The sequence below is a fragment of the Ricinus communis genome, chromosome 8 (assembly GCF_019578655.1).
Source record: "Ricinus communis isolate WT05 ecotype wild-type chromosome 8, ASM1957865v1, whole genome shotgun sequence".
Lineage (NCBI taxonomy): Eukaryota > Viridiplantae > Streptophyta > Magnoliopsida > Malpighiales > Euphorbiaceae > Ricinus > Ricinus communis.
In genome coordinates this window covers 25,436,849-25,451,690 of record NC_063263.1, presented here as the reverse complement: position 1 = coordinate 25,451,690, position 14,842 = coordinate 25,436,849, and the positions used below count along the sequence as shown (strand labels likewise).

At 34.0% G+C, this 14,842-nt stretch overlaps 1 protein-coding gene across 2 annotated transcripts; it reads right to left on the bottom strand.

Annotated features, from left to right (window-relative positions):
* Positions 1-6,856: 6,856 nt before the first annotated feature.
* Positions 6,857-10,065, bottom strand: LOC8281042 (glycosyltransferase BC10). Of its 2 annotated transcripts, none has more exons than XM_002513678.4 (2): positions 8,559-10,046; positions 6,857-7,407 (listed from the first exon to the last, which is right to left on the bottom strand). In XM_002513678.4, the coding sequence occupies exon 1, from the start codon at positions 9,713-9,715 to the stop codon at positions 8,579-8,581; it is 1,137 nt and encodes a 378-aa protein (XP_002513724.2). In that variant the 5' UTR covers positions 9,716-10,046; the 3' UTR covers positions 6,857-7,407; positions 8,559-8,578. The 2 variants fall into 2 exon arrangements, with proteins under 2 accessions (XP_002513724.2, XP_048234213.1); XM_048378256.1 differs by lacking the exon at positions 6,857-7,407 and adding an exon at positions 7,612-7,745 and having other exon boundaries at positions 8,559-10,065.
* Between the last annotated feature and the right edge of the window lie 4,777 nt (positions 10,066-14,842).

The window sequence follows — 14,842 nt, the reverse complement described above, 5'->3', positions numbered from 1 at the left end:
TTTATTTTACGATACTAATAATCATATTATGCATGAACTTTCAAAATAGCATATTAAATCAGACTTAGCAATAGTGCAATGATTAAATGACTTTAACTCATCGATTTAACGCTGTTCAGTCCGCCTCCTACGCCCTCGGGTGGAGTCAAGGAAGGCTGAATTATCTAATAACAAAAGGACATACAATTAATAGACATTCGAAAATTTTTCCTAAGCTTAGACCCTAAGGTCGACTGCCTAAAATTAAATTGGACTAGAGGATTCTGTCGAAAATTTGACAGAACCTCCCCTAAATTACGGATATTTACCCCCCGTAAAACGGGTCCAGGACCTGCCAAAAACATATCAAACATGCTGGAAATTAATAACAGGAGCCGGGCCACAAGAACTGCATTAATATTTTCCCGACTCCAAAACACCACAATCTAAACAATTCAATTTGATTTATTTTTAAACTACCCAACACAAGCAATTAATAGCCACAATAACTTTCTAATATTAAAACAAAATTTTTAGAGTCTAAAATAAAATTATACCGAGTTAAAAAATTAAAATATTTCAAGGCCCGAAAACACCGGGTCCAAAAGTCCCGCTAATGTTGTCGAATTCAAACCGAAGCGCCACGAAGCTCAAGTCATGGGAGTCCTAAGTACAAGAGTTTTGGCCGGAAAGTGAAGGCGGATCGGGGCCGGAAAGTCGCTGCTCACGCGACACTTTCCAAGGCTGCCGGCAAGGATTTCCGACGTAGGAGGGTGGCTTCCGGGGTTTTCGGGGGTGGGGAGTCCGATCCCGGCGTCTGATCGCCGAAAACAAGCCGGCAAGAGACCGAACGGCGAAGGCAGCCCCCCTTGTTCTTGACAACGCCCGACGGAAAGGAGGAAAGGGAAGGGAGCCGCAGAGCGGGAAGGGAGGAAGGCATGGCGGCGTCAAGGCACGAGGGCGCGGGAAGAAGACAATGACGGGAAAGGGAGAAGGAAGGGAGGAAGGAAAAGGAGGAGGGGAGGGAAAAAAAGAGTTTTTATTATTTATTTTATTTTTATTTTTTTTAATATATATATATATATATATATATATAATTATTATTATTACAACTAAGGGTGTTACAATAAGGAAAGACACAACAGAAACAATTCAAAAATTTTCTCATTTCCCTCAAAGGATCTCATTGATTAAGATAGTCATAATGTACAAAACAAACAAAATATGGAGAAGGCTTACAAAGGGAGTATGCTGCCAATTTAAGGAGTGCTTCTTGCTTTGTTTATTCTTGATTCTTCAAGAATGATTGATGCACTTCAAAGCTACTCAAGTAACCAGCCTCTTTTGGTGATCCACATAAACTACTAAGCAAGGATCACATTAATCCACTTTTAGGAGATTGAAAAGAGATGTTGGAGATTGAATGCTAGTTCAAAGCAAGGGGGATGAATCAATTAATCTTATTAATTGATTCACCTAGCGTATGTATCTCAAAGAAAATATTTTTCTTTCTTAGATATGCAACCATTCTTCAATCTTCAACCTTCACCCTTGCCGCCCCATATGCATCTTTTTCTATATATATAGTCTTTAATCAAAGTCCTTATAAGTTTAAGATTTCTACAAAATCCTAAATTACTTTAAGTTGGGCTTTGTTATTCTAAATAGACTTTAATTAATATAAGAACTAATCCATGGATAATAAACCCATCACAGGCACATTATATAAGGTCCATTAGCTTTTAATTAATTAATCTTTAATTAGGTCCAATATATATGAGCTTAAGCCTAATGCTTAAAGCGTCATTTTATCCTCACTTAAAGCCTATTTATATGTGACCCAAAAGGTTCTTAACATGTTGTCAATGAATGTGGATTATGAGTTAAACTCCTTTAGTTCAATGTTAATTCTCTAATGTAATTTAATCCATATTCATATATCAAGATTGACATCTAGCATGACTACCTAAATGTGTAGGAATAATTAAAGTGCTTTAATTAACCTTTGCAGTGAACAATCTTACAATGTAATTCAATCCTTTCCTTGTACTTTTATCCCAATTGATTCATAGAGCATGGATGCAAGTGTCAACTTTATAATTGAATCAATCATATTTTTTCTTGATAATTACATTTAACATTCTGAAATAAGATCTATAAAACACTTTTCATAATCTTTATTCATACAACCTTGCTAAGGATTTCCATGTTAAAGCATATCAAGAATCATCAGGATAAGGTCTTTTGACATATTACCTTGGGCAATAAATTTTTTATTGATAATTTGTTATCTTCATATAACTCTTACTATATCCAATGACTATCCTTTAAGCGCTCTATGAATAGGAGAACATAAGATAGCATCAAAGTATAGTAATCCTCATATAAGATAATATAAAGTTGTCTCAAGTATAGGTATATATCTTATATGATTTTCACAAGAGTGTTGTCCATAGAAACTTGTGGTAAATCCCATATGGACTACTTATTAGGGTTGCGTTTAATGAACTTATTCTTGTAACAAGCACCCATATGCTTAACTTGGAATCTCTATTCCTTAACCTTATGAGGCAGATTGCTTACTTCACAAGTGATAAGGCATTATGGTAGTCTCGAGCGTTTGATCAATATCTAATGATCAATAGTTATTTATTGATCAAATATTGACTATGAACAAATTTTAGGGACATATGTAATGAGAACCTCATCATTATAAACTCGTTTTATATTTCTTTTACATTTGTGTTTACATTCCATGGGGTTCATCTCTAATGGTTAGGATTATTCCTTGATAATACCCGACTACTCGTACCATTAGAGTTGAATAATGCTTTTAATATAATTGTATGCCATCAATTATGATGTATAAATCAACACAGATCATCTGACAACTCTTTGTTTTTAGGGCATACTCTAACATATTCATTAGTGGCAAGACTAAGAAATCTATTACCCTCCTCATGGGTATAGATGTCAAATGGAGCTCTATATGTTGCCATTAAATCTGTTTCTTCTTCATGATAGCTTGAAGCTATTTTTTCTTTCCCGTTTCTTTTCTTTTTCTTGTTCTAGGGGCTGTTTTTGAGTTATGTATTTAGTAAGGATTTTGAGTTATAGACTCTTGAAAGTTAAAAGAAAAGTGAGGTTGTTATAGAGAGAAACATAAAAATAAGGAGAGAGAAAGTTGAAGGTGATGTGAGAGAGAGAAAAAGATGTATCTATATAGGAGTTAGGGTTTTTTAGTAGTGTATTTTAATTTAATTAAGTGACTTATCAGTCATTTTTTATGTATTAAAAATATTTATTCATAAATCTCTTTTTGCCTAGAAAATTTAAGAAAATAAAAGAAATTCAAATTTTTACATGTGGCAGTGCCTCTTGCGATCTCACGGCTCCTCCATGACCTGACGATTGCGAGGTTGCTACCCTCCTTGCTGCCCCTTCCGCGGCGTACAACTGGTTCATGCTTCATTGCCTGCAACCTTGCAGAGAACGTTGAATGTTTCGTTGGCCCGCGTCTGGCTTGCTCGTGGAACTCTTCTTCACCTCGCACTAGTTGTTTTCGAGTGGCCCGCGACCTCACGGCTCCTTCGTGATCTCGGAGCGTGCACTGAGTTCCTGTGTTTAGCTTAGTCATTGATGGTTCCGCGAGCCTCGACTTGCTATTGGCTACTACTGCGGGTCTATAATCTTCCTACGATGCTTCTGCTATAGGCCAATGTGAGATTTCGCTACCACAACGTGGCTCGCTTCGGAAAAATCAAGTAAATTTTTAAACATTTTTATTAACTTATATACATTGTAAGGGTTCTCAATTAATGAAAACTATATAATTAAGTGCCATAAATAAAGTTTCAAAAATGAAAAATACAAATATACATAAAGAATTAAAATTTAATGACTTAACAATTTTTACTAAAGTTTAAACTTTATTAATAACAAAAATAAAAACTTAACTAACAAAAATGAAAAATCTAAAGCCTAACTAAGATAACTAAATAATATTTAACTAATTCTTAACTAGTGACAAGCAAACTAAGAAAAATCACTAAGTTCTAATCTAGTTGTTATATTTCCTTAGGCGTCCTCTCCTTCTCTTGGCCTTTGGTGGTGTGCCATCTTTTCTTAGCGTCTGCGACCTCTTTTGAGCGTGATTGGCTCGGTATGATGTATTTATACTTCCTTAGAGGCCCAAGACCTGTTCTTGGATAGATAGTTATCTCACCCTCACTTTCATACTCATTCTCACTTTTTTCATTCAAGTTTTCTTCTTCCTCCATAGGATCTTCATCAATGATGTTTTCTTTTAGAAATGCTCAATTTCATAATTTGCTCAAGAGCGAAAGGTGACACATTCGCCAAGTTAGTAGCCGCTCTAGCAGCCCTCCTGGTTGCAGAACATAAGTCATTATACATAATAGGGTCCCAACAAAGAATGTAACTATTCCCCATCCTCCCGAAGCAGGTGCGGAAAGCTCCAACTCAAACTTCTAATAGCTACTTCTTTTTCTCGCTCTTTCCGGAGTTGTTGTTCCGTAAGATTAGGGTAAGCTCTACGATAAGCATAAAAAGCGATAAACTCTTCAGGCCTAAAATCATATTTTTTTCCTAAGCCTCCTAGTTCTTTCATATGCCTTGAAGCTTTTCTTGAATTAGATGAAACTGATGGTGTGTGAATGGTGTGGGTGATCTCCTTCTAATTCTTTATGATTTTCTAAGGCTTTTCTTGAGCTTGATGGTTTAGATTGTGGTGTAGGATGATGTGGTAATGGTGAAGGTGGGGGAGAACTTATCTCCTCCTTGACACTTTCTGTCCTAGAATTCATGATGGTTAAAAGCTATACTGATGATTAAAAGCTTATAGAAGAAGAGAGATTATTTGAATAGCTCTTAATGACGGGGTGTGTGCCTATATATAGAGGTTTTCTCAATCTTAGTTTGATTAGTAGATGATCACATTTAGTTTTTATTGATTAGAACTCTTAATCTTTTCTTAATTATTTGTCCTAGTCCTACAAGAAAATAAAAATTCTAGTTCTAAATAAATCTCTATGATTATGTATCACGTAATTAATAATTGTTAAGCATAGAATAAAATAAATAAATGCTCATGGAATACACAATATTTCAACTAATCATTAAGCACAATATTGAACAATAAAACTTAGTGTTACCGAATGAAGAACTCTTTTTGCGCTTGATGATCCATTTTGGATGCTAGGGTGCTTGAATCACTTGTAAATCTCTAAGAATAAAAATAAAAACACTTTTTAATTAAAATTAAAAATATAACATAAATAATAAAAGTATTAAAAATTTAAATATGCAAATACTAAATTATTGTATATAGCTAAACATTGTTGAGTTGAGCTCAAGTTGAATTGCCTTTGTGTTTATTGTTGTATAATTCTACCGTATCATAAGGAAATATCGTTACTATTTCTATTCCATCTTCACATAAGCTTTCCTGAAAAGAATTTAAAACGCTAGTTAAATAATAAATTTTCATTCCAAAAATAAAAAACTTATGTGGCAGATTATTGTCATGTTGTTTCTTGGTTCTTTTTTTTATATAGTTTGATATTCTCATATATCTCACTATGCATTTCTTCAAACTCATTTAGATATATAATAGACGTTCTTCTCCCGATTTGATTAATATTAAGCTCCTTAATGAACAAGCTTTATGCTCTAATTCAACCGACAAATGACAAGCTTCGCTATATATTAGCCCATAAAAAATCATTCCAATGAGTATCTTTTTATATACATGACTTTTTTAAATTTATTAATTAATAAATTATGCGTAAATTAAGTTATAATTCTAACCATAAAAAAATAATATTTAATTATATTTATAATATTATATTAACTAATATATTTATCTCTAATTAAATAATAACCCTAATTCTAAAAAAGTAATTTTTCTAATTACGCAAAATGTTTTAGACCTAAAAAAACTATACTTGTGATATCAATTTTATATATAATGAGAATTAATTAATAGATATTATTAAATAATTTTTATTTTATTATATAAAAATATTAAACAAATTTAATTAAAAACCTAAAATATTTTAAATTATAATTATTCAAATTATAATTGTTATTATAAAATATCAGAAATTCTATTGAATTTACTTATAAATTCATTTTACATTAATTAAACTAATAACAATAATAGTGCTTATTTTTAAAAACATATATTTTTATCAGTGGAACTTTTATGGCTCGATGAGTCTCATGAAAACATTAATTTGATTTTTTAGTAAAACAGTCGTTCTACATATTTTTAGAGAAAATTATGTCTTTTAAAAATACTTTATTAAAAAAAAAAGCGGTATTGCAACCGCAATTTCAAAAAGTGACTTGCATCTGAGCACAGCGCTAAATTATTATGAGTAGAACAGTATTTGAATATTGCCAACAGCCATCCATCCCTAGCCGTTATGCAAGTTGTCGTCAACAGCTCATATGGATTTTTTTTTTTTTTTGTTTAAATCCCCATTTGAATATCTTCTTTTTTTTCGGGTTCAGAGGCAAACAGCTCATAAAGATGAAGACCAAAATGCAGCCTAACAAAACATTTTGCAACTATTTTATTTACGACAGCACTACAATCTCATCCTCTCTGATTCATTCTTACACATGCTCTCTCCCTCACCACAGTTGGAAAGTCCCATAGATTGAAGAAGCAGAGGAAGCAACAGTAGATCAGCCCGAAAGCTGATCAAGAAAATTAAAGGGCAAAACAAACGTACAGCACAGTAAGAAGTAGCATATAGGGGGGGAAACAGAAAAGCAGGAACCCAGACATTCAACAACTGAGAATTTATGCACACTAAATCCTTACGCAGGAGATAAATAAATCGAATGCTATTCTTTAAAGATGGGTTTTTTTTTTTCTTTTTTGTATTGATTAACCAAGAAAATAATAGATGAAAAATAATATCAAAATTTGGAAAGAGAGAAGAGGGCTGGCTTAGCCCAGCTTCTCAAATGTGAGGCAATCACTGTTTCCCTTACACTCGCATTTTCTGTTGCAGTATTCATTTTCTCTTTCACTCAACAACCTAAGAAAGTACAATGTAAAGATCCCATTCATATTCTCAACATTTCATTCACATATATACAGAACACACTACAAAGAGACAAAACTCCTACCATCCATTTTGACATTTTTAAGCCATCAGCACACCCTTTAGCAAAAGGTATAGTTATGCTTTTGCTTCCCACTTTTATCTGCTCTTTTTTCTTTTCCCTCTTTTTATCCCTTTCTTCCTCTCCACAAAGAACCTTCTTCCTGTCCGAATTGGGGTTAATGGTTCGTGGGCAATTTTCGCCTCTTCCAATCCATTCCCCATTAAAATTACTCCCCACGATGGCCTTTTCCATTTGCAGTTGTCCATCTTCAAAATCTTTATTCACCTGTAAAACGTCAGTTGACTCAGATGAGTCAGCTCAAAAAAGACATCTGGAATTTATAAGCAAAGCTAAATTTGATATCTTACATGATTGTTGAGATTCAATATGAAGATAGCTACAATGCAAAGCAAGTAAACTTCAAAAGCTTCTAATTTTCTTTTGCAAAGCACACCCCCTCCCCCCCCCCCCCCACCCCACCCAACCCCACCCCTCCTCTAGTCACTTAAGCTATAATCAGTGAAATTGCTTTTAGAGGGTCTTGAGAACTAATCAAGCTTGGCCAACAATGTCCCAAAAGCAGCACATCAGATTGTCACCAGCCAAATCATTCTAACTTAATTCTGTATTTAGGATATAATATTGGTTACCTACCAAATGAATACTGCCTCCCAAATGCAGAACCAGTAAATGGCCTACTTTACATTGTAAACAAGAGAAAAAGGAATAAAAAAAGAACCAGTTCAAGACATGTTGACATTCAAGAATATGCATATACAAAGCCTCCAAACACTAAAAAGCAGAAGTAAATGACACATGGTCATTACAAAAAATGTTGAGATTACAAGAACCACAACAAAATCTAAAGCATAAACAAGTAATTCGGTCAAGAGCACTAATAACAAGAAGCAAACAACATGGCATATGTAAACCAGGTTGAGAATTTGCAACTACATAAAAAGATTCAAATAAACTAAAGCTCTAGCCATTTCTATCAAAATTGGAACATGCCATCCTGTCACGATCATAAATTGACTACGTGGAATTCAATACAATACCGAAGTTGTTCCCTTCTTAAAAGTTCTTTTTCTTTTCTCTTTTGAAAGAAAAAGATAAGCAAGTTCACAGTTCTTTCTCATGGGAGATAATTTGGTGATGTGGGTTATACATGATAATGACAACATGACCCAGCTGAGCTAACTAAAGAAGAATTAGACTAATCATCAGATTTATAAACATATATCTATAAAAAAGCATCAAAGAAAAGTGAATATGGACTCTGACTTAGCTTCAACAACAACAACCAATAATCCAATTTTCCACGAAAGATAGATGGATAGATAGACTAAATATCTACCACTAATATTCTCAATATCAAACTCACCGTGCCAACTCAATTCAATTCAATACTAAAAGTTTGAAGTAATTAAACTTACCAAGAAAGAAGAGAACTGTTTCAATCCCGGAAAATGACTTTATCAGCTATTTTCATCAAGGGTCTCAAACAATCCGGAGAGAATTTCCTAGCAAACAAATAGGAACTGGAGTAATTGGATTTCCTTAAATCGCGAATCAAAGCAGGGGATATTTCACTCGGCCGGTAAGTGTAGGGATGACCATTGGTAGTGCCGGTCCAATTGACCCTTGTAAGCGTATAATGAGTGCAACCTTTAGGATCAGCCATTGATAACAAAGTAGGAAAATAATGCTCTTCCGGATAACACTCATCAGCTCTATAACAAGGTTTCTTAAATTTCTTCCACAAATTCACATCTTTGATAACCATAAGCGCGTGACGGCGCGTCAACACAAAAAACTGAGACCCAACTCGGAATTTCTCAAAGGGTACTTCTGGCATAAGTGAATATCTCCCTCTGGCAATGTAACGTTTCCACAAACGAGGTTCTTTAGAAATAACCTCAATAAAACTCTTGTACTGAACTCGAACTCCGTACTGAGTCGACTCAGGGTCAGAATCGGATGATGTCAGATCAAAAGAATTAGAGAATACTAGAGAGTTATAAACATAATTGAAAGAATGCAGAGGAATACAGTACTGAGACACAACAGCGAAAAAAATATTAGCTGGATCATCAAGAATAGCAGTGGCTAAAAGGCGGCGCGTGGCGGATACGAGCGTGGGAGATGCGCGGTAGGTACGTTTGGCGTTGGACATGAGGTGGGTCTTGAAAACGCCGGCGGGGCGGGTGATGTTGACAGAAGGATCGGCGTGGACGTAGATATTGTAGAGATGTTCGTGGGATTTAAAGAATTTGTCCCATAAAGGGGCGAAGTAGAGATCGGAGTTGGTTAGGAAAAGAAATGCCATCTTCAATTTGGGTTTTCGAGAAGAGGAAAGGTGAGAGAAGGAAGAAGGGTTGGAGGCGGCTTTGCGGAAGAGGGAAAGATCGTCTTGCTCATCGGAAGGGGAGATGGAGGGGAGGCGTGGAGGGAGGATGCGAGGGGCTAAGAGGAAGAGAATTGGGAGAGACAGGAGGAGAGAGAATGTTATTACAAAAGGAGATGAGAACATCGATGGTGTGATTTTCAGAGAGGAGAGGAAGTGGAGGATGGAATTGTCACAATTTGGCATATAATGTGTTTGGGTTAGCAGGCAGCAAAGGATAAAAGGAGGTAAATGTTTGGTGGAATTTGGAGTGATTATCGTTGATGGGAAATGGCAACTGGGCAAGTCATTTCTTTTCTCCCTTCTATTTTACAATTGGGAGGCGGTGGCGGCGGTGGTGGGGAGGTTTAGTTAAGTGGAAAACTGGATTAGGATTTAGGAGTTTAATTTTGTAAGGTTTTTAGATTGTTTCAGCTTTTGGAAAAGCCACAGAAGGAAGTTTGTTGGGCGAAGGATTTTTTTTGTTTTTGTAAGAGGACGAGGGAGGAGAGTTTCAAGTTAAGATGAGTAACGGCGTTAATAGGATGCTTCTTAAGAGGCATCCACAGGCATTATCAAACAGTAAAAAATTTCTCAGTTTCATTTAGGTTTTAAGTTGGAACTCTCTTTCCTCGTAAAAATAGTTAAAAATAAAAAAAACAATAATAATAAAAAGACAAGGCTGTGGAGGTTACCGGGAGGCTGTTGTTGACAATGGAATGTGGGTTAAGGATAAACAATCTATTTCATTAACAGCTCATTGTCTTCTTTCCCTTTGTTATTTCTCCTTTTAACTTCTTTCCTTGAACAACATTCGTGTTATATTTTATTTATAATTAATTTAGTTTTATTAAATAAAATAAATGAATAACAGTTTTATAATATTCATATAATTTTAATATCTTTTTTGTGTGACTACATTAAATTTTTGTTAATTTATTTTGTATTAATTCTTTTTAATATTTGTTTTATTGGCATAATTATTTTTAAAGTAACTTTCCCATTGGTTCTAAAAAATTTTAAAAAATAATATTAGAAGTCTCAACTTAATATCCAAAAGTTTCTTGATAAAATTTCTTAATCAATTGAAAATATAATATTTTTGAAATCTTGAATCTCAATTTTTATGAATATAATCATCTAATATGCATTATTTGTTCGTAATTGATTTTCTATTTAAATTTAAGTTAGAATTTATAATATATATATATATATATATATATATATATATATATATATATATATATATATATAGAATGTCAAGTCTTTTCATGACACTCTATGTGATGAATTTTATGAAATCATATTATATTGTTTTTTAATGATAAAATGACATGTGATATATTTATAAAAATATTAATTATAATTCAAGAAGCAGCCAAGATTAGGAGAGGAATTGGTTGAAAAACAAAATTAAAGACAATCTTAAACCAAAAATGAAAAAATCAAGCACAACTCACAACACCAAGAATTTATAGTGGTTCGGCTAATTCTTGCCTACATTCATTTCTCAAAAATCCTTTTGAGATTTCTACTATCAAATAGAAATTACAATTCTAACTCTATTTGTGTTCTTTTACAAGACTAAGAACAAAATTAAGTATTTTTTTCCAAAGCCTCACACTCTAACCTAAGTATTTTTCCTAGGCTTACACTCTAATACATTCTAAGATTTTTAATCTTAGTTACAAGAGCTTTTATCTTTTATCCAAACACTTAATCTCACCTTTTGAGCTTTGAATATAAGAATTAAACATTCAAATATCCAAAGATTCAATTTTCAAGCTTGAATCTTTAATACAAAGTATTAAGATAAATATTTTGAGTTGTTGGGAGTAAATGCACAAATGGGAGCTGGAGCTCAAAGTAAGTGCTCTTGCTTTTTTTAGAACACTTAGAAATATTTTTTAAATACTTCTAAATAAAAAAGAGTCGTTGCACCCTCATTAAATGTAAAAATAGTCGTTTCTGCAACTGTCATAAATACAGTTTCACGGGCGTGAACAATCTTTCACGGCTGTAAATTATCAGTGTGAAAAACAGATTTAAAAAGCTGAAACCCATCACGACTGTGAATAATTATTCACGGTTGGGAATCCATGTTCACGGCTTGGGAACCTTTCCCGTGAATCCTTCTATAGATTCTTCAAGTTTCAAAAAGAACACCATTTTTTACGAGTGTGAACATTGTTTCATGCTTTGGAAAATCTCCTTTCACGAGTCGGAAACTCTCCCCGTGAATCCTTCTGTGGTGTCTTTTATTTTTAAGGAAGAAATCTTTTTTCACAGTTGGAAAGCATGTCGTTAACACTACTGTCCTTTTGCTGTTTGTGGCGAGAATTTTTTATGTCTGGGAAACTAGTGTTTCACGGTTGTGAATAAAAGTTCACGGGCGTGAATCTGTCCTGTCTTAAACGAGTCAATTTTCTTTCTTTACATATAAACACTTAGATATAGAATTAGTCATTCTTAATTGTTTGTAATCATCAAAATATGATCAATGACCCTCAAGGTTCAATGTTCTCCCCTTTTTTTATGGTGAAAAATAATTATTTTCAAGATTGATTTCTCCCCTGTCAAAAGGAGTTTATGCTCAACTCATTTAAGAATACACTCAACTCATTTAGATCAAAGATAAAACTTGAATATAAATATCCCAATAAGATTTGAATATTGATGGATATATCATTGGTAAACATAGTTAGCAAACTAAGAACTAATAATAATAAATAATAATGAGGATAACAACGAAAACAAAGCAATAAAAGTATGCCACCTTTACTATTTTCTTGGCACCAACAAAAAGCAACAAAGCCAAATAGAGGAAAGTACAAAAAAATATTCCCAAGAGCACTAAAGCTAAAAACATAAAAAAAATATAAAAAAAAAGAGCTTAAAAAGAAGATAAGGAACTAAGGAGGACCAAGGAATTGATCTTTGATAAATTTGACATCGGCTTGAAGGGTGTCATATTTTTCTTCCAAACGTTCAAATCGAGCATCAAATTCTCCATACTTGACATCAGTCTTAGCATCAAAGTGAGAAATAATTTGGTTAATGCAAGAGTCGGAAGAAGAAGAAAAGGAATCACCTACTCCATGGCTTCGAGGACGCTTTCTAGATAACTCATCCTGCCCTTGCTGAAATTCTTCTGAATCTTGCGCTTTCCATATTGATTCCCATTAGCGTTAAAAAATCATAATTTGTTAGGGGCCACCTCCTTGATGACTTCCATCTTAACCAAGTTTGTGAGGTCAAAATAGATGTTATCCCTAAGTTTGATGGGAGGAAAGGCATTTTCTTCTAGGTGGTAGCATTTTAGGAAAAGAGCAATGCAAGTGACCAAGCTTCCTACCACAATGTCACCTACCTTCTTCTGAGCAATGGAGAAGAGATGATCTACCAACCAACGGTTGTAGGCTACTTGATAGTTATTCTCCATGCACTAAAACAAGAATAGTTTAGTTTTTCTAACCGATCCATTGATTTCACCAAGACCACAAATGGAATAGGACATGAAGTGATGGAGATATTTATGGGTGGGGAAAACAAAGGAAGAAGCTTCAACAGTCTTAACATTCCAATTGCCTATTGTGGTGAGTGTTTGCCAAGCCTTTCCTAGAGTAAACTCCTTTATTTCTCTATCATGAAGGGCAACATCATAGGGTAATTCAAAAATTGTAGCAAATTTAGAGGCAATAATGGATTTTTCTTGACCTTCAAGTTGAAGAAGGTCATGTCTCCATTTGGTCTGAGGTTAATGGATGAGAGGAACTCTAGGGTAAGCTCTCTATGGGTTTCTTCTTGAAGATTCATAAATTTCATCCAACCATTTATAGAGAGGCGGTCCACCATTTTCTCTTTTAAACCCAATTTAGCTAAGGTGGACCAACAAAAATGCCTAGTAGGAGTTACACTTAAGTTTTAAATAAGCATACCTTTTCTTATGCTCTTTATTGAGGATAAAGGAGAGATCCTCACTACTTCCTGGTGATTTGCCCTTCATGGACAACCATATCTTTATTCTGCTTGCCATGGAGGAAGGGAGTTTAGGGATTTGAAGATGAGAGAAGATAGAAAAGTGAAATTTTAGTTTGAAATTGAAAAGAGAGAGCAAGGGATTTTGAAATAAAACAAGTTAACATTGATATTGAAGGAGTTTTTAAGACAATACATTAATGAGAGTTGGATGGTGATTAGAGCAGCTAGTTTGAAGAGGTTTTAATGAGTTTTGAATAATTTTGAAAGAGAACCGTTGGTCTTTATTTTTGCAAGAAACGCAACATTCAAGCCAGTGAAAAAAATGTTCATGGCCGTGAAAGCCTCGATCACGCCCGTGAAGAAATTCTCACGGCCGTGAAAACTGAAATCATGGGTGTGACACTTTCTCGTAACTTCTACTGCTAAAAAGATGAAGTTTAGATTCAAAAATCAGATTCACGGCCGTGAAGAATGGTTCATGGCTGTGACACTGTCTTTCATAAGAATATATAACCACTTAATATTCATATTTCAAGTAATTTGAACAAAGAAAGAATAAGATCAAGATCAATTTACAACAAATTTCTATCAATCATGCCTGTTTTCCCGTTTAATGAAGTTCATATGCTCTTCATTAAGTGATTTGGTAAAAGTATCTATAAGTTAATGTGTTGTATCAATAAATTTTAATACAACATTACCATTTTGCGCATGATCACTCAAAAAGTGATGCCTAATATCTATATGCTTGGTCTTAGAATGCTGAATAGGATTCTTAAAAATGTTAATAGCACTAATGTTATCACATTTGATAGAAATATGATCAAAGGTGACCCCATAGTCTATAAATTATTGTTTAATCTATAACACTTGAGTGCAATAACAACTGGCGGCTATATATTTGGCTTTGGTCGTTGATAAGACAACAATTGAATTTTGTTCTTGCTAAACCAATAAACAAGGCAATTTCCTAGGAATTGGAAAGCACCGGATGTGCTTTTCCTATCTAGAATGGAACCGGCATATTTCGCATCCGAATAGCTAATGAAATTAAATGCATTACCTTTAGGGTACCAAAGATCTAAATGCAATGTGCCAACAAGATATTTAGAATTCTTTTTACGACATGCAAATGAGATTCCTTAGGACAAGATTGGAAGCGAGCACATAAGCAAACATCAAACATAATATTTGGTCTACTAGCGGTAAGATAGAGAAGACTACTAATCATACCTCGATATTTCTTCTTACTGATTTGTTTACCACTTTCGTCCTTATCTAGTTTGATCGTTGTGCTCATGGGAGTTTTGCTTGGTTTTGCTCCATCCATGCCAAACTTTTTGAGTGACTCCT